This window comes from Oncorhynchus mykiss, chromosome 1 (assembly GCF_057628025.1).
Source record: "Oncorhynchus mykiss isolate SJ-2025 chromosome 1, ASM5762802v1, whole genome shotgun sequence".
NCBI lineage: Eukaryota > Metazoa > Chordata > Actinopteri > Salmoniformes > Salmonidae > Oncorhynchus > Oncorhynchus mykiss.
This window is the reverse complement of record NC_143022.1, coordinates 73338608-73364497: the sequence shown is the minus strand read 5'-3', so window position 1 is coordinate 73364497 and position 25890 is coordinate 73338608. Positions and strand designations below refer to the sequence as shown.

Here is a 25890-nt window from a genome sequence, read left to right as displayed (position 1 = left end):
CAACTATTGGTGATCTTCAGTAGATAAACAACATTATCTAAATGTTTTTGAAGAGCCTAAAGGGATTGAGAAATGTGTCTAGGATTCAATGCACAATATATGGCTTTGCTAATACAATTTACACATTTGAATGTTACTTTCAGTGGTTGGAACTTGCCTCCTAGTTATGATGAGCCTCCACATTGAGATACCCAGCAAACCCATTATTCCTGAAGTGAAGCTAGCAGATAATCTAACCAGTTAGTGTGGTGCGACAGTCTGACCTGTTGGGGAAGCTCACTGATGAGGTACTGGGCAAACTTCTGCAGCTGGTCCCTCTGCAGCCGGGACAGGGACTCTGACACGGGGGCTCGCAAGCAGACTGCAGACGCCTGGCAGACAAACAAAGAAGTGACAGGTATTAGTGTACATTTAGTATCTCACCTTGCTCAGTTTCCTGTTCACACACTGAGTTTAAATGCAGAGAATTCAAATATAAACTGAAATGTAGGTGTGCAACAAACTTCAAGTTCGGGGGTCGTACAGTACAAGACATCACTACAACAGAAAGTGGTTATAATATACCTCACATTAAAATAAGACTAGAGAGACGGGAAAGAGAGAGAGAGGTGGTCTGCTACTACTGTGTGGTGAGCGGAAACACTTGAGATTCCTGGCCCAGGATGGAGACAAGAGAAAGGAACAGAGGGGATGATATAATGATGATGGGCCGAGTATGTTTTAGGGTAAATAGCACAAACCGCAAGATAGGGAGGGACAGCGGCATGCTTGTGCTCTAATAGCCTGCTAAAGAACATTTCATAGGGAGAGGCTATACGGACATGCCTGGTGCCTAAATGGATGAAGTGTGTCGCACAGCTGAGAGTCAAGAGTCGTTCTGATATGCCCTTCGTTTATGCTGGCAACAGCATGGTGCTAGTTAAAACGTATGAAAGGAAGTGATGTGTATTTTGAAGGGCGAGGGAGAAATAACTTTTAGCATTGGTCACCATCTCCAATTTGTTCCATCCCACTTCATTTTATTTTGAGTAGGATAGCAACCTACATGAGAAAGAACGTATTGGTAGTAACCATCTGGATGTCACAGTGATACAGCCTATTCTGCTCAATGGGGAGATTTGCGCTGAAAACCGGCAACACGGGGCACAGTGTCCTTCGCTCCCGCTTTCCGCAGTAAGGAGAGGGGAGTAGCTAGATAGTTTAGCCAATATAAGGCCAGGGTGACAGCTAAAGTGCAACATTTGTCGTGATTTTCACCTGAAATTGTACAACTATGGAATTAATGTTTAACGTTACATTCAAATAATTAAAAAATAAACATAACAATTACTCCAATAAAAACAGAATGATTCTAAACACTCCCAAGTCCCAATTTCGACAGACAAGTTTCAAATTCTCGCCGAAGTTTCTAGCCATAAAAATAAACTAGCTAGCTTGCTGGGAAGGGCTCATCGGGACGACTGGCTAAACTGAACTGAGTCCGTTCATCTCCACTCGACTCTTGCTTGGCAGACAAACGTCATCCATTTGGGCACCAGACGTATAGCCTCTCCCCATTCCAAACTCATTAATAGGATTATACATCAGCAGCAGATATGCCCATTGCCAACACACTCCCCCTAACCCCCAACCTTTCGGTGACGATCTTCTGCTGATCTCTGACCAAAACATTTCAGAATAAAATACTTTGAGATCAGAGGTTATAACAGATGGATCAGTTCTTTAGGGGTGTTAATGTACATTGCTTTACACACTTAACAGTCAAGAGTTCTGTGCTGAGGGGTGTGTGTGTGTGTGTGTGTGTGTGTGTGTGTGTGTGTGTGCTTGGTATTTATCGCGTGGTTCTTCTGGAGTGGTTTCATAATGTGCAACTAATTGAGCACACTCAAGTTGAACTGTGTGCGTGTGTATGTGTGTGTGCGTGCCTGTATGTGTGATCAAACGCCCTTGAGAGGAACAGGGAAGACACAGACCTGTGAGTTCAGTCTGTGGATGTATGTCTGAGAAGATACACATTTAGACAACTTCTTGTTGAAAGCACAGTGCCTATATTCTGACACACCGTGTGATCATGCTCTCAGGAGACACGGAATTTCAGGAAATAAAAAAAATGGTTATTAATAATGTATTATTTCAAAGCTACCTACACCCTACGGTTCCCCATTTTAACACAACCCCCCAAAAAAACTGCACTAGTGGGTCTGTATTTCTAACAATACCCGCAGCAGCATTCCTTTGAAGACCTCTCATGATTTGATGTTCAACCCTTGAGAGGGACGTGGCAACTGTTGCATTCCCTGCTGAGTATTTGGAGTGATTAAATCTGTGTTGACTACTGCATCGCTCTTTTGTCATAGCAAAATGTCACCTCTTATGGCAAGTAAGTGGACTGAATAACTGGAAAGGTCTAAGCATAACATAGCCCCCATGGCTTTGCGAGAATGGCGTCACCTAGGGCGACAGGTTTTCAATATCCACTTTCACAGAGAGGGTGAAAAGGCCGGCCTCCCATCTGGGCCTGAGAGATGTTAATTACTTTACTTTACAGCTATTCAATTCCATTCAATACAATAATGGTTAATGAGGGTCCATGTGCGCCTGATAAAAGGTCACAAGAAAGCTATGGAGGTGTGTGTGTGTGCGTGCCACAGAACAGCTGACAGTCGGAAGTGGGAGAAGACCTACACAGCAGGGAGTGGGGGTATGGCTATGGGAGACTAGGCTCTCTCCTGGACTGATAACTACATAGAAAGAGAGAGAATGACACAGAAAGAGAGAGATCGGGTTGTTCCCCAGTGGAAAACAAATATGAGGATTTGCAGAGTTTAAGATCAATGTAATTTTCTGATTCTGATCATATGGCATAATTCGTTTTAGTGCCATGGGATCATATGATCTCAGAACATCTGAACATAACGTCAAAGGCTGAACTGAGCCCACACACTCGTTCATGCCAACACACACACTCAGACCTTGCAAGACCCACCTACACTGTGATATCAGTAGAGAACAGACAGTCCTCCACCCAAAGACATCAGAGCCTCCCACACATACACACTCATAGTGCCTCAGCACTCTCTTACACCCTATGAGTCACAGATAGACAATTCCGTACATATATACAGCAAATCTGTAGGCTATTTGAATACATACAATGTATTCGAACAGTAATGTGTTATATAGACGGTAGGGGTGTTCACCAACAAAACCGATATAAGTGCAACCACGACTTAAAAACAGACAGGGTTGGCTTACAATCAAAGGATTATTACATTATTACTACTACGTGTAAATAAGTTATATTTCATCTGCAAAAGTTTATTTATTTACTATTTATTTATTATTTACAGAAATACATTTGCCCAAGAAGCACTTGTTGGTTGTACAAATACATTGTTACAGTTGTTGGTTAGCTGTCTAGCTAACCCTAGCCATATTAGCATAGAAGTGACAAGCGTCAAAACACCTCAAAGCAAGACATGGTATTAAGAACAAATACAACCAGCTGAAACAAGTCATCTACAATTCACCAAACAGCAGCTTCTAGTCATTGTTGCTAGCAATCTATGACAACAACACAGAGCCTTTGAACTCGGAGTTGCACACAAATAATTGTTGTGACGTTGTCAACCCATCTATAGGCTATGGCTTGTGTCTGTGCCAGGGTTGGAGTAAAAGTTCCTAAATTTAAATGGAATTGACCATTATCACAGTACTACACTAACTCACATGTATACTGTACTATAATTGCAGCACAAAGGTGTATAGGTGTTTTCATGTGGTAATGCGGTGTAATTCATGTTGTGTCTGTACTCTAAACTCACGTTGTGGATCCTGAAGAGGCAGAGGGCCACCACATGGGCGCACCATTTGGCCCCGGCTCCACAGGTGCAACTGCAGGAAGTGATGCGGCAGCGGTCAAACATGACAGCCACATTGTACGCCCCTTTTGATTGGCCAGCCTGGGGCGACACCACGGTGGCACTGAGGTGGAAACCTTTGAGAGAGAAAGAGAGGGAGCGAAAAAAATAGAGAGGGGATAATATCTGCTCTGTAACTTCCATCTATTTGTCTATGTCGGACAATAAGACTTGAGCAATGGAATGAGAAACACAGTGTTATGATAAAGTGGGGCAGAAACTCTTAGGGTGATGGCCGACACTGTGCAGCAGCAGTGCTGTAATGCGTCCTGAGCCTGGGCTGCCAGACAGGAAATGAAAGGCAGTTATTTCCATGCACATGGAAAGACTAGGAGATAGGAGGAAAAAGAGGGAGAGGGGGACGTTGCCCAAAAGCTTTTACCCAATGGACAGCAGCCAGCATTCTCCTGGTGAGCCCGAGCCGGCACAGAGCAGGAGGGGAGGGTAGGAGAGGTGGGGGAGTAGAGGAACGGCTCAGAGTAACTGTTCCAGATTCAACATAACAGGACCCCTTCAGTCAGCCGAGCTCTGTTCCTGCTCCAGTTTCTCTGCTCCTACCTGGCAGTCTCCAACTCCTCCTCCACCTCTAACCTACTTCCTTTCCCCTCCTACTTCCACTGGGAGACATGGTTTCCATTACCTCACAATGAACTCTAATGTGTTTAACCTAATACAGCACTGACATACACTGGGCTCGCAGGAAAACAATGAGGCGCACACTGTAGATAAAGAGAAAGTGCTTGCTTTCAAAATGGTTGTAAACATTTGAATCAGACCCCTTGGTTCATTATGAATGTATTTGAAAAAGCTAATATATGCCCCTCCGAGGTGTAATACAGTGGGAAAGGTTACATCTCTAGATATCGGCTTTCAGCTACCCAGAATTGTCTTTAACATAACTTACAAGCATTAATCACCAAGCCACTGTTGAGCAGTGCAAAAAGGGGCATTTCACTGCAATACTTTCTGATCCTAGCTGGCATCTCAGTGATGTTGAGTGTAATGGATGAGTCACACAATCATTATGTAGAATGCTCAGTGGATTTCAGGCAGGCTGCTTGGCCTGTAATTAATCCTAGGTGCTGTGCCCATTGAAGTGGTCCATGTAATAGCAGGTCTATGCACTATATTTCACCTCTGTGGTTTCATTCATTGATCTAGGAAATGTCCTAAATGGCACAGTACAACAGCAACATTCCTACACGATTACGCTCCATCAAGTTCTCTTTCTAGTAATGAACAGATGGTTGGCAAACTCAATGGTGATTGATCAGTGTATGGCCACATACCCTGACCGGTAAAAAACCCTGGTTTCTAGTGGTAGCCTATCACCACCAGAGTAGTGCGCAGAGGTTGTCGTGTCACAGGGTCAGGAAAACTCTAAGCCCTAGTGATGAGCGGTGTGGCATGGCGCAGACTGAGCTCTATCTGTTAGAACTGGTGAGTGAGGCTCCGTTTGGACCATTTAGGGCCATTAAAGCACATGTAATCCCCACACATCCTGCCTGCCTCCCTGGCCGGCTGCTCTAATCCAGTCATCTGGGATGAGCAGAGATATGCAGAGGCTCCACCCGGATTCCGACGCAACAGAGGTGAAAACAGCATCCGACCTGGGATAAATGTTCAACTAGATAAATGCACAACTAGTTTTTGAAGCCCAAGGCACAGAGTGAGTGTGGGGCTGTGGAACAAGCCTAGCCAATATGTGACCAGGACAACTTTATGGAGGTTTGTTGGATGTTTGGAGAGTTCAGCCTTCCGTGCTGCTGTTGTCTTAGAGCTGTGGTGGAATTAGGTGAAGGACACTGCTCAGTGCTCACCTATCTGCAGAGGGTCTTTGACAGCCCTCATCCTGTACAGCTGCTCCCCTCGCTGGAACTCATCAGGGCTGCCGTTAGCCAGACACGAGTACAGCCTGCAGAGGGAGAACCGCAGAGAGAGCGGATGAGATCAGAGAAAAATTAAGAAACACTAACTTCTCCAAATACTATGTCCCCTCTGAAGAAGGGCTAGCTATTTGTATAATGTGTGAGTGGTCCCCAGTATTTGGCATGAGTGAATGTTCTGAGTGATTTCGTAAATGTAAATGAGTGGGTGTGTGATAAGCTGAAATGGAATGGGATTCCAAAACAGAGAGAGTACGATGTACAATAAGCCTCATGCCATTTCATTTCCTTGTCATCCTTTAAAGGCCCAGTGTAGTCCAAAATATTATTTTATGTTTTATACATATTTCCACACTATGAGGTTGGAATAATATCTGTGAAAAATAAGATAATGCCCTTTTAGTGTAAGAGCTGTTTGAAAAGACTGGCTGAAATTTCAGCCTGTTTTCGTGGGATAGTTTTGGCCTTCCATGTTGACATCACCATGCGGTAAATTAGTTAATAGACAAATAAGAAAGAGTTCCAAACCTCTGCCAATAACTTATTTTCACTTTTCCCCTCTTCATTTAGACTACTCCCAGACAGTCCTAGCAAAATTCTTACTTGAGAATTGCCCTGTGCTAAAAAGCTTTTTCTTGTGGACAATTTTAATTGAAAACAATCGCAGTAGATACGTAATTGTTACCCAGAAATAATTTGATATTGAGTTAAAAAACAGTTGCATTGGACCTTTAACAACAATCCCACAAAGATCAGTGTGTCTCCAGATATCTCTGAACATATGGAAATCCGAGACGATCTCAGATAGACTTCAGAGCGCGTGTACAGTTTGGTTTTAATATCCTTGTGGGTAACAGAAGTCCTCACAAGGATAGTAAAACAAGTAAAAGTTTGACAAGTAGGGACATTTAGCCAGTCCCCACAAGGAAAATGATATTTTAGACTTCAGGGTTACAATTGGGGTTAGGTTTAGGAAATAGGGGTTAAGGAAAATAGGATTTTGAATGGGAATAAATGTTATGGTCCCCACAAGGATAGGAAAACAAACGCGTGCGTGTGTATCCAGCCTCACCGGATGTCCTCCTCGTTCTCTGGGAAGCTCCAGTAGGCGATGCGGAGCTGCAGCTGCTCGGGGACAGGAGGGTAGACCTTCTCCACCACCTCAAACGGGATGTGGAATGCAACCTGCTTGGCTGATAGCTCCACCAGAGGGATGACCTGACCATCTAACAGACACAGAGAGAGAGAGAACCAAACATTGAGTGAGTGAGTGAAAGTGTGCCAGAGGGAATATGTGTTAAAATGCATGTAAGACAGAATAAAACAGAACAGAAATCTACTGTGTGCCCCCATGTTACAATGGTAATTCCTTTTGAGCTCTGCTCCCAAGGGTTCACCCAAACACACCACACGGATGGAAGGAAGGTGAATAAGCTTCACACTCAAGTGGAGGCATCAACAGTCAATCCAGTAGTGGCTGGAAGCTATAGTGAGCTTCGATTGGTCAAGCGCAGCTGCGATATCGCAATGTATTTGCATAAAGTTAAACTTTCCACAACTTAGGTCCTGCCCTGTTAACGCTCCCTCGCCATGCTTGCATTGCCCAACCACCCACTTCGCTTCCATCCATCCATCGAAAATGAATGGGGCTCTGTTGTTTCATCGCCCTAACATGCTCTATGGTTCTCGGCCGTAAGTGTGTGTGTTGTGTATAAGACAGAAAGAGAGACACTACAGAGAAACTGGGAGGTGTGTATGCTTTGTAAAGTGTAGAGTTAGCAATCTACCGAACTCGTATGAAGGACAATGAGGGCTGCCATGAAAAATATGGGTCTCTAACTTTACAAACACAGACCTGTTTCCAGGCTCACTTGTCCTGCCATCAACAATATGAGGAAAGAAAGCAGTCTGAATAATGTCAACAACGGTGATGGCTGTGGTTCACATGGTCAGAAGCCATGGTCAACCTATCAAGGATGGGGAGGGTTGTAGTCAACTATTTTGACCGGTTGACAAAAACATTGCCTTGGTGCAAGTCTCCACAGTTGACACAAACATTGCCTTGGTGCAAGTCTCCACACTCAACTAATGGGCCTGACCAGGAAAAAACATCAGCCTTAGTTGGGAGAAGAAAAAAAAAAAAAACTTTGGGGTTCCCTGTTACAAGTCATGTCACGTGGTCAGGAAAACCTACTGGACCTACTTAGGACTTTAAAGCTCCCTTGGTCTCCGTCATCAGAGAGCAGGACAGCTGCTAAACCTGCAGCCCCTCCTGTATAGCCTGATGGCTCACACTAAATTATTCCGCTGCTGTCGTTCACTACATACTTTAGGTCTGAGACTGCAATCATTGAAGTTGTTTGTGGAGACGAGGGGCCCTGTACATCAGCAATTGGATCGTCTCTAACCAATCAGAGTATCAAAGCCAATGATACATTTTTAAACCACCGCTTTACCCACGTGTCTCAGCATTTACCCATCAGTTTCTGGACCAATCAGACGGCCCCAAATGTGTTCGCATTCGGTGAACGTTCAGGGAGGTACTCAGATCCAGACACATTGTGGAGAAGAAACTTACATCCGTGGGCGTGGCGTAGCGTTTGGCCCGAAGCAAGGACTCTGGGTAGCCAGGCAATGTCCTGTCAGCCAAGGAAGAGTCTAGGTTTCCTGATGGGTCCTGAACCCACACCACCCCTTCTCCAGATACAGCATGCTTCAACAGCTACAACAACGAGTCGCTAAAAATAAAACGCACTCGAAACATATATAGTACCAGTCAAAAGTTTGGACACGCCTACTCATTCAAGGGTTTTTCATTATTTTTACTATGTTCTACATTGTATAATAATAGTGAATACATCAAAACTATTAAATAACACATATGGAATCATGTAGTAACCAAAAAAAAGTGTTAAACTAATTTGAGATTCTTCAAAGTAGCCACCCTTTGCACACTCTTGGCATTCTCTCAACCAGCTTCATGAGGTAGTCACCTGGAATGCATTTCAATTAACAGGTGTGCCTTAAAAGTGAATGTGGAATTTATTTCCTTCTTAATGCGTTTGAGCCAATCAGTTGTACTGTGACAAGGGTGATATACAGAAGATGGTATTTTACCAAAACGGTTCATATTATGGCAAGAACAGCTCAAAAGAGCAAAGACGGTCCTTCATTACTTTAAGACATGAAGGTCAGTCAATCCGGAAAATTTCAAGAATTTTGAAAGTTTCAAGTGCAGTCGAAAAACCATCAAGCGCTATGAGGACCGCCACAGGAAAGGAAGACACAGAGTTACCTCTGCTGCTGAGGATAAGTTCATTAGAATTACCAGCCTCAGACTGCAGCCCAAATAAATGCTTCACAGAGTTCAAGTAATAGACATCTCAACATCAACTGTTCAGAAGAGACTACGTGAATCAGGCCTACATGGTCGAATTGCTGCAAAGAAACCACTACTAAAAGGACATCAATAAGAAGAAGAGACTTGATTGGGCAAAGAAACATGAGCAATGGACATTAGACTGGTGGAAATCTGTCATTTGGTCTGATGAGTCCAAATTTGAGATTTTTGGTTCTAACCGCTGTCTTTGTGAGACGCAGAGTAGGTAAACGGATGATCTCCACATGAGTGGTTCCTATCGTTAAGCATGGTGGATGTGGTGTGAGGATGCTTTGCTGGTGACACCGTCAGTGATTTATTTAGAATTCAAGGCACACTTAACCAGCATGGCTACCACAGCATTCTGCAGTGATACGCCATCCCATCTGGTTTGCACTTAGTGGGAATAGAATTTGTTTTTCAACAGGACAATGACCAAAACACACCTCCAGGCTGTGTAAAGGTTATTTGAGCAAGAAGGAGAGTGATGGAGTGCTGCATCAGATGACCTGGCCTCCGCAATCACCTGACCTCAACCCAATTGAGATGGTTTGGAATGAGTTGGACCACAGAGTGAAGGAAAAGCAGCCAACTAGTGCTCAGCATATGTGGGAACTCCTTCAAGACTGTTGGAAAAGCATCCCAGGTGAAGCTGGTTGAGAGAATGCCAAGACTGTGCAAAGCTGTCATCAAGGCAACGGGTGGCTACTTTGAAGAATGTAAAACATAAATATAAACATGATTCCATATGTGTTATTTCATAGTATTGTGTAGAAAATAGTAAAAATAAAGAAAAACCCATGAATGAGCATGTGTGTCCAAACTGTTGACTGGTACTGTGGGCCTACCCAAAAACAGCGCCATTTCCAGCTGGCCAGGACTGCAGAGCTGACCATTTAAAAAAAAACATTTTTAAAGAGCACAGCCAACTTCCATAAAATGTGCAAATACTGTATAAATCTTCATCAGTAATAACTGAATTGCCATTGCAGCCTTGCAATCTAATTCACCAGGGAGACGTATGCTAATGAAAACTCATGAGGCAACGGCACTGCAATCCATCCAACAACCTTAAACCTACCTCTTGTATTTCAGGCGCCGACAGAGACATGCAAACACAATGGCCTGACAGGTAGTTTAGTCAGAATAATTAGCCATGCGCATGTCCCACCCACCTGAGGATGTCTTTTTTAGCCATCTAGTTCATGTGTTTGAGGGGTGCAAAAATCCACTTGTCACTTAAATCTCACTGGATTGATTGCTTTCATATTCTTGCTTGTGCCTCTCATTTTTACCCGTTAGCATTACGACCATGGAAATGTTTGTAATGACCTGTCAAAAACACCTCGGAACTTGGCTGAAATGGGATATAATGGAATACATTGTCTTTCCACTGAATGTATAAGAACACTAAAGCTTCATCTGAAATTTAACGCAGTAAGTGTCTCAACACTTACAGTTGAAGTCAAAAGTTTACATACACCGTAGCCAAACACATTTAAACTCAGTTTTTCACAATTCCTGACATTTAATCCAAGTAAAAATTCCCTGTCTTAGGTCAGTTAGGATCACCAATTTATTTTAAGAAGGTGACATGTCAGAATAACAGTAGAGAGAATGATTTATTTCAGCTTTTATTTCTTTCATCACATTCCCAGTGGGTCAGAAGTTTACATACACTCAATTAGTATTTGGTAGCATTGACTTTAAATTGTTTAATTTGGGTCAAACGTTTCAGGTAACCTTCCACAAGCTTCCCACAATAAGTTGGGTGAATTTTGGCCCATTCCTCCTGACAGAGCTGGTGTAACTGAGTCAGGTTTGTAGGCCTCCTTGCTCACACACACTTTTTCAGTTCTGCCCACACATTTTCTATGGGATTGAGGTCAGGGCTTTGTGATGGCCACTCCAATACCTTGACTTTGTTGTCCCTAAGACATTTTGCTGCAACTTTGGAAGTATGCTTGGGGTCATTGTCCATTTGGAAGAACAATCTGGCCTTAAATGGCCATGTAATTAATCTCCACCCGGCACAGCCAGAAGAGGACTGGCCACCCCTCAGAGCCTGGATCCTCTCTAGGTTTCTTCCTAGCTTCCTGCCTTCCTAGGGAGTTTTTCCTAGCCACCCTGCTTCTAACATCTGCATTACTTGCTGTTTGGGGTTTTCGGCTGACTTTCTGTATAGCACAGTGTGACATCTGCAGATGTAAAAATGGCTTTATAAATACATTTGATTGATAGGTGAAAGAGCCAACCATGTTAACTTTTAATTCGAGGGTATCCTGCTTTTGGCACCCTTGTTGAATTATGCAAGAGAACATGACAACCGTAATTAATGAGGCAGTCTAGACAGCACGTGTGAGTGCAGGTAGGTTAGACAGAGCAAGAGTTTGGTGGTCGCAGCCCTATTCCACCCATTTATGTTCTTTAAAAAATATATATATATGCAAATACACCCATTGTATTTATGCAAACCAACCCACAAAGGTTTTATTTTAACACAAAACGTCACAAAAATACCCAATACTAGGGTTGGGCAGCATCCAGATTTTCATGTCTCTGATGTAACCAAGAAGCTTGATCTTGACATCTAGCAAGTTAGCAAACCAAATGTATAGCTTGGAGCCCTGAGCTAGATAATTTATGACACATCTTAGGTTTCTTATAGTTATACTTAACTTCGTTATACGCAGTGGCGTAGCACGCACCCCCGCATCCCACAGGGGTGCAGTATTGAATATCATAGCGTCGGTATTTTGAAATACCCCGGTATACGGTATATTGCCCAAGCCTACCTGATACAATAATAAAATGTATTCATGAATTTCCAACACAATTCCTGAACTCCATTAATTACTTGTCCTTGCCAGTAAAATGTTTTATATGCTGTAATTCAGTTAATTCCTGTTGAACTATAAAAATAAAAAGTTTGGAAAATCTTCATCCATTGTCCAACTGTTGCATTTATTCGAATTTTGAAATCCTTAACAATTCCGATGACCTTTGCAAGAATAGTAATAGTGTAGACTTAGTCCAAGAACAAAAATATATTGTTACATCTGACAAATACATTTCAGATTATTTTTTTTGAAAGAAAGGAATTTGTGACGCTAGGTTTGCACTCTACACAATATAACAAAACAAGTTTTGGCAGGATATGACGCCTCTTTGTCAGGATGATGCAGAACATGTTTTATTGTCCCTCAAACAATTGAAGAAAACATTAGTGATGACCCTCTCTTCAGATTAGAAAATAAATTGAGGCCCAGCACAGGCCGAGCACACCACCACTACACACCCAAGACAAAGCCCTGACCCTCAGCTGACACTCCGTCCTCATTTCCTCTCCTAACATAGCAGTATATGGGGGGCTACACCTTGGTTTTCATGGAGATGGGCATGTAGGACCAAAGGCTCAATAGTAGATATCAGACTTGGGGACTGCCTGAATACAGCCCTCAGCAGTGGTATTTTCGCCACATACCACAAACCCGAGGTACCTTATTGCCATTATAAACTGGTTACCAACATAAATAGAACATTAAACAAGTAGTTGACTCATACTGTGGTATGTTGTCTGATATACAGTGCCTTCAGAAAGTATTCCTTCGACTTGACTTATACCACGTTATGTTACAGCCAAATTCAAAATGGATTAACAATATTTTCTCTCACCCATCCACACACACACACAATAACCCATAACAACAAAAAATATTTCAAATGAAATGCAGATAAAATGTTATTCACACAAGAATTCACACCCTTGAGTCAATACATGTTAGAATAACCTTTGGCAGCGATTACAGCTGTGAGTATTTCTAGGTAAGTCTCTAAAAGCTTTGCACACCTGGATTGTACAATATTTGGCCATTATTTTTTTTCAATAATTCTTCAAGCTCTGTCAAATTAGTTGTTGATCATTGCTAGACAAACATTTATGTCTTGCCATAGATTTCAAAGCCGATTTAAGTCAAGTGAAAACTGAAACTTGGCCACTCAAACATTCACTGTCTTCTTGGTAAGCAACTACGGTGTAGCTTTGGCCTTGTGTTTTTGGTTATTGTCCTGCTAAAAGTTGAATTCACCTTTCAGTGTCTGGTGGTAAGCAGATTGAACCGGGGTTTCATCTAGAATTTTGCCTGTGTTTAGCACAACCTTTTTTAATCCTAAAAACTCCCCAGTCATTAAAGATAACAAACATACATATAACATGATGTAACCACCACCATGCTTGAAAATATGGAGCGTGGTACTCAGTAATCTGTTGTATTGGATTTGGCCCAAACCAAACACTTTGCATTCAGGACAAAAATACATTTGCTTTGCAAAAAGAAAATCTGCATTATTTAGTGCCTTGTTGCAAACAGGATGCATGTTTTCAAATATTTTTGTTCTGTCAGGTTTCCTTCTTTTCACTCTGTCAATTAGGTTAGTATTGCGGAGTAACTGCAATGTTGTCGATCCATCCTCAGTTCTCTCCCATCACAGCCATTCAACTCTGTTTTAAAGTCACCATTGGCACCACGGTGAAATCCCTGAGTGTTTTTCTTCCTCTCCGGCAACTGAGTTAGGAAGGATGCCTGTATATTTGTAGTGACAGGGTGTATTGATACAGCACCCAAAGTTTAATTAATAACTTTACCATGCTCAAAGGGATATTCAATGTCTGCTTTTTTATTTTATCCATTTCCAATACGTGCCCTTCTGAGGCGTTGGAAAACCTCACTGCTGGGTCTTTTGGGTTAAATCTGTGTTTGAAATTCACTGCTCGACTAAGGGACCTTACAGATAATTGTATGTGCGGGGTACAGAGATACGGTAGTCATTCAAAAATCATGGTACACTATTATTGCACACAGAATGAGTCCATGCAACCTCTTATGTGACTTGTTAAGCACATTTTTTACTCCTGAATGTATTTTGGCTTGGCATAACAAAGGGTTTGAATACTTTTTGCTGTGTTCTAGTGTACTATGGAATATATTGCTGTCTTATTCTTGACACTTCTCCCAGTTATATTTAAGGTAAGAACTACCTTTAAGTGTCCTGAAACTTCTAGCTTGGAGTTGTATTTTTATAACATAGCTTCAGTATTTCACTTTTTAATGGGTATAGTATTGCTTACTAGGTGTGTCCAATCTATTTTGTAACCACTCCCTCTTCTAATTAGGGCGAATTGGAAAAGCTGTTCAAAAAAGGACATTGTATTATTTTTTTTGTACTCCCTGACGAAAGCCATGCAGCCGAAATGCGTCGGATTTATTAAAAACGTTGTTTTTATTGAACATGCCATACTAATAAAGGCATTTTAATTAATTATATGAAGAGTGCCTTGGTCCTCCTTTCTTGTTGAATACTTATTGACTCAAGACATTTCAGCTTTTCATTTTTTATTCAAAAAAATAATAAATAAATAAATAAAAAACTCACTTTGACATTGTGGTATTGTGTGGAGGCCAGTGACAAAAAAAATTAAATGCAGGCTGTAACAACAAAATGTGGAAAAAGTCAAGGGGTGTGAATACTTTCTGAAAGCACTGAACACATGGCTGGAATGCAGTTTCAGCTAATCAGCATCCAGGACCCAAACTGCCAGGTTTTTATTACTATTTAGGGAATTTCAGTGATATTTGACTCCAAATATTGATTTGTAAAAACAAAAACAATTCGTTACTGTACCTAGCGCTAGCCGGGCAGTACCTGCAACAAAAATAGTGAGCCAACATGTTTTCAGCACTTTTATTTCCCTGACTGATAAAAACGTTTTTTCTCATGCTCTCTCATCTCTGCAGCAGACATAGTGAGCAATATGTTTGGAACATCAAATCGCAATAATAGTAACGAACCGCAATACATATCGTATCGGCACCTAAGTATCATGATAATATCGTATCTTGAGGTCCCTGGCAATTCCCAGCCGTAGTATTTCAATTACTTTCAAAGACATTTGGAAGTCAGTATTTAAATATTTTTTATTTGAAAAGAAAAGTTGTTGAATATTGAAATAAATTTGGAAATATACTTGGAAAGTATTTGAAAATACACACTCAAACAGACTACCATGCATTTAACAGTTATTTTAAAATAGTATTTGAAATAAGAATTTGAAAATACTTTCAAATAGTAGGCTATTTAATATAAATTATTTTGAAAACACTTTCAAATACTTCCAATCGGAATAGTTGAGTCGGGATTGGGACACATTATTTGAAAATACTCAAATACACAGAAAATAAGTAGTGTATTTCAATAACAAATACACATGTATTTGAACCCAGGTCTGGTAGGTATTGTATTGCCACCACAGCTATTCCACCCACACTGCCATCTTCTCACCTCATGAAATCACCCACCACAAGAGCAGTGTTAGCAACTGTTACTGTTTTAGTTTGAGATATAGGAACCTATAACAGAAAAACTAAACAGAAATCATGTTGCTGAACAATAAATATTTATCCAGGCAAGTTGAATTGAGTTACTGGTGTTATTGTGTTACAAATAGTGGGAAAATAATGGTATGTTTCTATTGGCTTAAGCCCAAGGCAGTTGTGTGAATTCTATGGCATTAGATGCTAGGTTTGAGCTTTTCATGCTCGACAAACAGGGAAAACCCCATGGAGGGAGCAGACCCAGGTGATTTACATCTCTATTAACACTTGCTCCCCAGTCCCCACCTGTCCCTTGGAGGCTACAAATAGGAAGGATAGAGGGAGAGAGGGATAGAGAGAAAGAGTAGGAGGATGGCAGTAACAGCAGCAAGTGGGCAGTAAGAGGGTCCAGCCACTGCCAGTTACACAGTGACTAACCAATCGGGAGAGAGCGGGACAGGGGGGCACGCTCAAACAGCTGTTCCATCATAGAGCGGTGTAAAAGTGAAGGACTGCTGCTCACACACACACACACACACCCATTAGTCTGTGGTTATGGAAGAAAGATCAGAGCCAACAGATGCATAGGGCCTAACCAAAACCCTAACCTTTAACATGCCCTACATTTTGAGCAATGGAGATGGAGAGATATGGGCTAACCTTCAAGGGGGGAAATTTCAGTAAAATCTATTTTACTGATCTTACTTTTGGGGGGGATTTGACTGACTTTAGATGGGAAGGTTTTGAGGTTTGGCAGCTCTTTTGTGCAAGATCAGCAGCAATATGTAGATTCATAAAATGTGGGTTTGTATTGCTAAACCACAATCCCCAGCTCTGAAGTAAATGACCTGCACAAGACAAAGCCCTCTATACAGTCCACAGCTGACTCCACTCAGCCCTTCCCCCACCACTCCATAAACCCAAACAAACATGCCTGACCGCACACACAGCCCCCCCCCAAACTCCAAGAGATGAGACTTCTAATAAATAGGTTCTCCCACACCGGTTCCTCAGTTGCTTGCAAGTGGCAAGCCTTACAAATAATAATATATTTATTTAATATAGCGCTTTTCATTCGAGAATCTTAAAGACACTGTAAAAACAAACAAAATGTACAGATCTGGCAGGTCTTGGGTGATGGTCTTCCACGGCTTCAGATGATAGTGTTGCTCAGCCAGGCAGTTCAGAAATCTATGACTGACTAGGTCCATTCAATATGTTAGGCAGTTCAGGTCTTTATATTGACAAAATTAACACGGCAAATAACAAAATGTGATTTTCATGCGCAAGCCAAGCACTGCCAATGTGGTCAGTAGCACTGTCAAAGCTGTAAAGAAATAAAACAAACATGCACACAAACAAGCACACAGAAATCAAATCCCAAATATAACAGGATAACCAACAATGTAGTTATTTTGTTTAAGTAAGAAAATATTTGAAAAAAACAAAAAAACAATTACAAGGCTATATACAGGGGGAATTGGTTTCAAGTCAATGTGCTGGGGTACAGGTTAGTCGAGGTAATTGAGGTAATATGTACATGTAAACAGGGGTAAAGTGACTATGCATAGATAATAAACAGCAATTAACAGCAGCGTTAAAATAAAATAAAAAGAAGGTCAATGCAAATAGTCCAGATAGCCATTTGATGAACTGTTTAGCAGTCTTATGGCTTGGGGTAGAAGCTGGAGGCTTTTGGACCTAGACTTGGTACCCGCTTGCCGTGTGGTAGCAGAGAGAACAGTCTATGACCTGGGTCGCTGGAGTCTGACAATTTTTAGGGCCTTCCTCTGACACCGCCTGGTATAGAGGTCCTGGATTGAAGCTTAGCCCCAGTGATGTACTGGGGCGTAAGCACTACCCTCTGTAGCGCCTTGCGGTCGGATGCCGAGCTGATCCCTTTCCAAGCAGTGATGCAACTGCAGCTGTATAACTTTTGAGGCCAGTATTGATTTGTTTGCAATACCGCGTTGGTAATAAGCAAGAATTTGTTCGGTTAAATGGGAAAACGACTGCGTAAGCTTTTGAAATAAGAGCAGGATCTAAAATGTTAGCTAGGTAGTCCAACATTTTCCCTGTCATGCAGCCATCCCAGAGGCAGGAGAGAAATTATTGTGGGCCTGCTGCTGCTGCCAGCCAGCCACAGCCCAATCAGTTGCATCTGATTCATCCTTGTCAGAATACAGAATAATAATCAAGCCATTTGTAAACCTCTATGACAGTTTGGAGACTGGAGGTAGGCCGTCTCCCTAATACATTGACTTTTGCTTGCAGTATGACAAAGTCACTCACAAATAGCTTTGTTACAGATGCTTTTAGCAACTTCTAGGGAAGCTAGCACCAATGCAACCAGCCTAAAAACAATAATCAGAAATTGCAGTCATTCTCAATATTTAAGAATTCATGTGACTATTAGGAAGCAACTTGTTGTACTCCTATTGAAATCAAACTTCAGATCATGGAAATAAGACAACGAACTAAACAAGATAGCCAGCTACATAACCCTGTTGCCCCCCAAACTAGCAAATCATTGTGATATATGAAATATGAATGATAGTGTTACCACTACGTTAAAAAAATATATGCACGTGACGTGCAGTCATATCAAAATCCTAATTAGTCAAATCGTCTTATTTGACGCATCAAATAGTGTTATTTCAAGCGTCAAATAGTATTATTTGACACATGAAAATAACGAGACGTCTACTGACTCAAATGGTGTTCGATACTCCAATGCCACTATCCTCAATGAAAACAAAGTTACACCTAGCCTTTACAACATTATCTGCTTTGGTAGAGAAAGCATAAAATCAATAATAGGCTATGGGGATAATGTAGACCTGAGGTTGATGGGAGGGGGGGTGTAGAAACAAGTGACATGATGCAAGTATTATGGAAACTATTCTGCTAAAAAAAAATAAGGGGCTATCACATCAATGACATCACAGCCAATAAATTAAATGAGGAATCAATGACATTGTCAGCCAGCACCTACTGTCCCATAGAGATGCGTTCAGAGCCCTTTGAGGACTCTTCAGAGAATGAGAAGCTGAGCAATATGGACTGTTTTGCAGTGTCAACAAATTGGCTTAATTCTGAGAGAACAAGCTTGCTAGGCCTATATGCTGGGGGAAATGTAACATATACTTAGTTGATAGACTAAATTATCAAATGCGCAAATGACGTGGACAGGACAATCAACCTGAAATTAGGACATAATTAATTATTTCAAACTAGGCTACACTGGTCAAAGCTGTTTACAGGCCTACAGCGTTACTCAAATTTACAATTAGTGAAGATAATGTGCAGGCCTAGCAATTTTCTGAAAGTAGGCTAATGTATGAGTGTATTGTAAAATGTTTACAGAAAAACACTGACTTCAATGACGAACAACAAATTCAGGTTCAAGACAAGCCTTCAGATGCTTTGGATCCATCATCATAGGCACTTTAGGTAATGAGATAAGGGAGAACCCATGCTGGCCACTACACAATGATATTTGGCAACAAGCATCAAGTTGTTTTAAGTGGTAAAAGGTCTATATGGGAATGAGGACAAAAAGTGTAATGAGGATGTGAGTACAAATAATACAATGGAAGGTGAAGTGCGTGTTTACCTTTAATCTTCACTGTAGGAGAATTTGGTCCAGCAGACTGTTTTCTCCATCCCCTCCAGTTCTGGCACAGACTCTCAGCCTCTGATATGAAAGAGCAGAGCGAGTCCTCCTCGAACCGGTCAGAATCTTCGAAGGAGAACCTCTCTCCGTCTTCCCACTCGGCAAACATTAGTTCCATTACATCCACTGTAGGATATATAACTCTGGATTCAAGTGGACTGTACAATAGCCAAGGCCTTCCGTCAAAGGCAGGGGGGAAAAAACGGGTGAGATCTGCCCACCACTGAAAGAGAGCAGAAGCAATGAACACTTCCACAAGTCTCCAGTAAAAATTGGGGGAGGGGTAAGCAAAACAACCAAAACACTGCTGAGAGCTCACTGTAGTCTTGCAGGCGAACTACACAGTAAAACAAAAATATCCATTATCAATTGTAGGGGAAAAAATACTTCCATCACAAATTGTACCAAATTAGTACTCAGTATTTGGAAAATAGAGGCACATCTTGGGAACACAATGACTTAACTTTATTACCAAGGGCCATGCCATTTATGGCAATAACTTCTGAGACACCTTATATCCATGTCGTTTGAGAAAGTTGATCCCAGTTCGGTAACAATTTAGTTTCTGTACCCTATCACTCCCCTGTTTCGAGTTGGACTGTTTCTGCTTGACTGTCTAAATTGAGCAGTGCTTCGAGGGAGACGACCCCCACTCACAAGTCACACACAGGCATTTTTATAGGGTTCTAGCTATCTAACTACTTTTAATGATACAATTACCTAAGATTAACCCAACTCGTAAACAGGAATATTTACGTCAGCTACTGTACTTAAAATGAAATATACACAAACTGAACTTGTTTTCCACCATTTCCTACCTCCCCTTCTTGACGAATCAGCTGTGCTGCATACACTACCCGTCTCGAGACAGCCGTACAAAATGTTCCAAACACTTGCAAGGCCTTTTTAATTTAAAATAAAACAACGTTGGTAAGTATAATCTCGCTAACGTATGTCATTCTTTCTTTGACAGAGATTCACTACTCAAGCTTGAAGATCTGCTAGCTAGCTAGCTTAGCTGGCTAATGCTACCTAACTAGCCAGCTAGCTAAGCTAACACTGCCTGGTCAATCAGACTCAGTAGCTTGCTAAAATAACTAGCTAGCTTAAAAAATAAAAAAGACTAAATTGTCATCATTCGCAAACGTCGTAAGATGTATAATTTAAGGGAAACAATCGTTTTACGAACACATTATCTCTCTGACAGGTTACAGTTGGTCATAATCCGAGTCTCAAAGCCCCACTACTAGTACAGTTACACACCACCCGCTTCAACAAGGGCTTTGGTGTTTGTTTACATTGACACCTTTGAAAAACTACACAACCGTCAAACTTGACCGACTACTTACTGTTTTAGATCAACTGTCTCCGGTAATGATGCACGGTCAGTTTTATATTTGTTCGATTGCAAACCTACGCTAATAGCTAATACCTTGACTCGAATATCTTTTCCCTTTGCTTTGTATTTTGAAAAAAGCTTCCTCGCTCGAGCCCGCCACTGCACTGGTTCCCAATGACACCTAGTCCGGAAACTGTAGAAAAGTCCCTTTCATTTTCCCCGACCGACACCGGTAGTCCTACCGTCCCCAGGTTGTGTCTTTGAGGCTTCTAACAACACCGGAGTCCCTCAAAATTGTCTCAACAATCCCCCATCTCTTCCACTCTCTCCGGTCGGGAAGATGGCTCTTCTTTTTCTTCTTCTTCTACTACAATGGTATATTGGTGTTCGAAACATTTACTCTCCATGCCGCCATCTACTGTGCGGGATAGAAACAGGATCCCCCCAAAAACGGAACAGATGTGGGGGGATATATCCATACAAACGACCTAAAATAAATAAAACAAACTACACTACATGACCAAAAGTATGTGGACAACTGCTTGCTGAACATCTCATTCCAAAATCATGGGCGTTAATATGGAGTTGGTCCCCCCCATTGCTGCTATAACAGCCTCCACCCTTCTGGGAAGGCTTTCCACTAGATGTCAGAACATTGCTGTGGGGACTTGCTTCCATTCAGCCACAATAGCATTAATGAGGTTGGGCACTGATGTTGGCCGATTAGGCCTGGCTCGCAGTTGGCGTTCCAATTCGTCCCAAAGGTGTTCGATGGGGTTGAGGTCAGGGTTCTGTGCAGGCCAGGCAAGTTCTTCCACACCGATCTCGACAAACCATTTCTGTATGGACCTTGCTTTGTGCACAGGGGCATTGTCATGCTAAAACAGGAAAGGGCCTTCCCCAAACTGTTGCTACAAAGTTCAAATCAAATTTTATTTGTCACATACACATGGTTATCAGATGTTAATGCGAGTGTAGCGAAATGCTTGTGCTTCTAGTTACGACAATGCAGTAATAACCAACGAGTAATCTAACCTAACAATTTCAAAACAACTACCTTATACACACAAGTGTAAAGGGATGAAGAATATGTGCATAAAAATATATGAATGAGTGATGGTACAGAACGGCATAGGCAGGATGCAGTAGATGGTATAGAGTACCGTATATACATATGAGATTAGTAATGTAGGGTATGTAAACATTATATTAAGTGGCATTGTTTAAAGTGGCTAGTGATACATTTTTACATCAATTTTTCCATTATTAAAGTGGCTGGAGTTGAGTCAGTATGTTGGCAGCAGCCACTCAATGTTAGTGGTGGCCTTGAGATAGAAGCTGTTTTTCAGTCTCTCCGTCCCTGCTTTGATGCACCTGTACTGACCTCGCCTTCTGGATGATAGCGGGGTGAACAGGCAGTGGCTCGGGTGGTTGTTGTCCTTGATGATCTTTATGGCCTTCCTGTGACATCGGGTGGTGTAGGTGTCCTGGAGGGCAGGTAGTTTGCCCCCGGTGATGCGTTGTGCAGACCTTACTACCCTCTGGAGAGCCTTACGGTTGTGGGCGGAGCAGTTGCCGTACCATGCGGTGATACAGCCCGACAGGATGCTTTCGATTGTGCATCTATAAAAGTTTGTGAGTGCTTTTGGTAACAAGCCGAATTTCTTCAGCCTCTTGAGGTTGAAGAGGAGCTGCTGCGCCTTCTTCACCACGCTGTCTATGCGGGTGCACCAATTCAGTTTGTCTGTGATGTGTACGCCGAGGAACTTAAAACTTACTACAATCTCCACTACTGTCCCGTCGATGTGGATAGGTGGGTGATCCCTCTGCTGTTTCCTGAAGTCCACAATCATCTCCTTTGCTTTGTTGACGTTGAGTGAGGGGTTGTTTTCCTGACACCACACTCAGTGCCCTCACCTCCTCCATGTAGGCTGTCTCGTCGTTGTTGGTAATCAAGCCCACTACTGTTGTGTTGTCTGCAAACTTGATGATTGTGTTGGAGGCGTGTCAATGTTTCCCTATGGAGATTGCATGGCTGTGTGCTCGATTTAATGCACCTGTCAGCAATGGGTGTGGCTGAAATAGCTGAATCCACTCATTTGAAGAGGTGTCCACATATATTTGTATATATAGATAATAAATCCGATCTGAACCCTACACAGGCTCAAGGGGAGCCTGGGAGGGCGGGCCATCTTCCGGCGCAGTGCCCCTTGCAAGTCTTCCAATGTACACTCCGGAAGTTTAAAAAAAATCCCTCTTCCCCTTTCTTTTTATTTGAAAATTATGTGGATATATATAAGCAACATCTCAAGACATCAGTCAGGAAGTTAAAGCTTGGTCGCAAATGGGTCTTCCAAATGGACAATGACCCCAAGCATACTTCCAAAGTTGTGGCAAAATGGCTTAAGGACAACAAAGTCAAGGTATTGGAGAGGCCATCACAAAGCCCTGACTTCAATCCTATAGAAAATTTGTGGGCAGAACTGAAAAAGCGGGTGCGAGCAAGGAGGCCTACAAACCTGACTCAGTTACACCAGCTCTGTCAGGAGGAATGGGCCAACATTCACCCAACTTATTGTGGGAAGCTTGTGGAAGGCTATCTGAAACATCTGACCCAAGTTAAACAATTTAAATGCAATGCTACCAAATACTAATTAAGTGTATGTAAACTTCTGACCTGCTGGGAATGTGATGAAAGAAATAAAAGCTGAAATAAACAATTCTCTCTACTATTATTCCGACATTTCACAGTCTTAAAATGAAGTGGTGATCCTAACAGACCTAAGACATGGAATTTTTACTTGGATTAAATGTCAGGAATTGTGAATAACTGAGTTGAATGTATTTGGCTAAGGTGTATGTAAACTTCCGACTTGAACTGTACATTTATAACTGTCATTGACTTGTCAGTTTCCTTACATTTTTCATCATTCCATTACATCATTACTTTACCTTTCTTTCCTCTGTCATGTTCGTGTGGTTGTTCCTGAGGATCACTAGCAATAGTGAATCATATAAGGCTAACGTATTACAAGTTGTGAAATCATTTGGAACATGTAGCCTATTTGAGTCATTTTGTAATGCAGACATAGCAGTTTAAACCTCGAGGCTGGTACACAGTTCATGACAACTGGATCGTTGTCATCACAGTTCCAGGATTAGTGAGGATTATTAGGGTAGATTTATAGGACTACTAATCAACCTATTGTACACTATTTCATGGATTGAACAATTGAATATGACAACTTTCAGGATGAATCAAACCACTATTTTTGATTCACCAATATATTTTGTGCATAAAGGCTCTCCAAACCTGTTGTTTTATTATTCATAAAAATACTTTCCTAACCCTAAATAATATAGAAGATCAGAGTATCTTTAAATCTATCAATTGGTGCTGAAAAGGAGATGAATATGAGTGTATTTAACATGGCTTTCTTTCATTGATCCCTAATTTTCTGAAGTGTTCGCACCTTTTAGTTAGTCTGTTGAGAAAATTCAAATTAAAGGTACACCAAATTTAAAGTGATGGCTTTAGATAAATGTACTGAAAACCCTATTGAGTAAAACTCCAAAAGAAAATATGTTGGCCAGCTAGTGGGAGGGTTTCCAGAGGTTGAATTACATTCATTCGGCGGTTGCGCAAGGGAACCCCGCCTGCAAAGGACGTTACACACCTGCATAAGGTAAGTCTAAACACCAACTATTGAGAAGTGCATAGGAAAGGTGTGCGTAGGAAAGACATAGGCCTACATTTCCTAAGTCTGAATTTGGCCCTTACAGCGTCTCCTACATAAGCAAGCTTCACATGTGTAGGTAGGTGCTCTTTATCAAAAATCATCCGGACCAACGTTTAAAAAAATTCTCCATTCACCTAGCGTCTCAGATGCTGGGCATAAACCACAGCAGGAAATCTCTTCAGGTACTCAACCTGAACATCCGTCGCCACCCCTGAGATGACTCCTTTGACGGACGCTCTGCTCTGAAGTTCAAAGCAGGATACTTCTGCTGTCTGGATGCTTTTGAGGCCCACTGCAATCTTCCTCTGTTCTTCAGAAATATAATTAATCAGAATAAGACCATTCCTGGCCACTCTGATAAATTCCACTTTTCTTAGAGCATAGACCTACTTAAACATTTTTGACACCTCAAATGGGTCTCCCACATCTACATCCTTAACTGAACAAATGAATCCCAACAAAAAACTATTCGTTATCCTCCACTCCAATTTTAGACAGCACTGTTGTCCATTCAGGACATTCATCTTCACAAACTTCGCTCGACAGGCTGCTTGATTCCAACTCGACATCCACTTCCACCATTTCTCACAAAGTTCCACCAACTTTAATGGATCAGTTGGCTTTTCTGCTCTCTTAGGCTTCAGCAAGGCAGGCTTCTTCTTCTTCTTCTATGGTATTATGGCGATCAGCAAACATTAGAGGTGCATGCCGCCACCTACTGTATGGGTAGTAAACTGGGGAAAAAGGTCCATTGCAGGAAAGGATGTTGGGGGAAAACATCACACAAACTACAAAAATAAAAAACACTGTACGCCTTCAGTCCACAGTTCAAATCACATCCTTTCACAGTCTCAGTGGCCGGGAGGGAATATCAGTCAGTATTCTCTGCAATGCTTCTGCTATTAATTCCAGACCCAGACACTTTTCAGCCGCACATACAATTATGTCCAATTTCTAACACGCAATAAACTGCATAAAATCCACCTCCTTTACAATCAGTGTACCAGTTTCTTCCAGTAAGACTCGCCCCTATCAGCTGATCTATCAGCAATAGAGAATGTCCATGTTGTTCCTGTGCTTACTCAAGCTATTGTTTCATGCATATCATAGCCACCCAAAATAATAAAAAAATTATAGTACCATTAAATGAATAATCTAATAGTCGCTTGAGAAGTGTGTGAAGTGGTAAACATGGTTTACAGTACATTATTATGTGAGAGTGGTGACAATGACCATGACCTCTATTTGATAAATTGGCCAGTTTTGATGTCTCTTAAGCAATTCAATATAAAATATAAGTGTTTTGATGTCAGTTTTTAATCCTCTCAGTGTAGCCTATCAGTGTTTTTCCTCCTTAAAGTATCTGCCACAGTAATCAAAAGCTGCCTAATGCAAAAGGGAAAGCTAATCCAAGGCCTCAGATGTTGCCAGCAGTCTGAATATACACACAGGAATGAGAGAGTAGTTTCAAAAGGAGCTGCTCTAACCTTCACAGAGCAAGCCTAGTAGGAGTTAAAGGAAGACCCAGCCTGGATTCCCTTTCTGCAGTCTGTCTTTGTTTTTGACACACATTAGGCAC

General features: G+C 41.7%; 1 protein-coding gene across 34 annotated transcripts in view; it reads right to left on the bottom strand.

The window, feature by feature from the left end:
• The window catches only part of zswim8 (zinc finger, SWIM-type containing 8), a 34254-nt gene extending 13118 nt beyond the window's left edge, over nt 1-21136 (bottom strand). For 15 of the 34 annotated variants that reach the window (XM_021610481.3, XM_021610519.3, XM_090239417.1 and 12 more), the window contains exons 1-5: nt 19173-21136; nt 6879-7032; nt 5741-5835; nt 3825-3997; nt 264-371 (exon numbers count right to left, since the gene is read on the bottom strand). In XM_021610481.3, coding sequence (XP_021466156.1) covers nt 264-371; nt 3825-3997; nt 5741-5835; nt 6879-7032; nt 19173-19350 — 708 coding nt within the window. In that variant the 5' untranslated portion in view covers nt 19351-21136. The remainder of the gene's footprint in view (nt 1-263; nt 372-3824; nt 3998-5740; nt 5836-6878; nt 7033-19172) is intronic. The other 19 variants (XM_021610495.3, XM_090239402.1, XM_090239428.1 and 16 more) reach the window with 2 other exon arrangements.
• Nucleotides 21137-25890: the final 4754 nt, after the last annotated feature.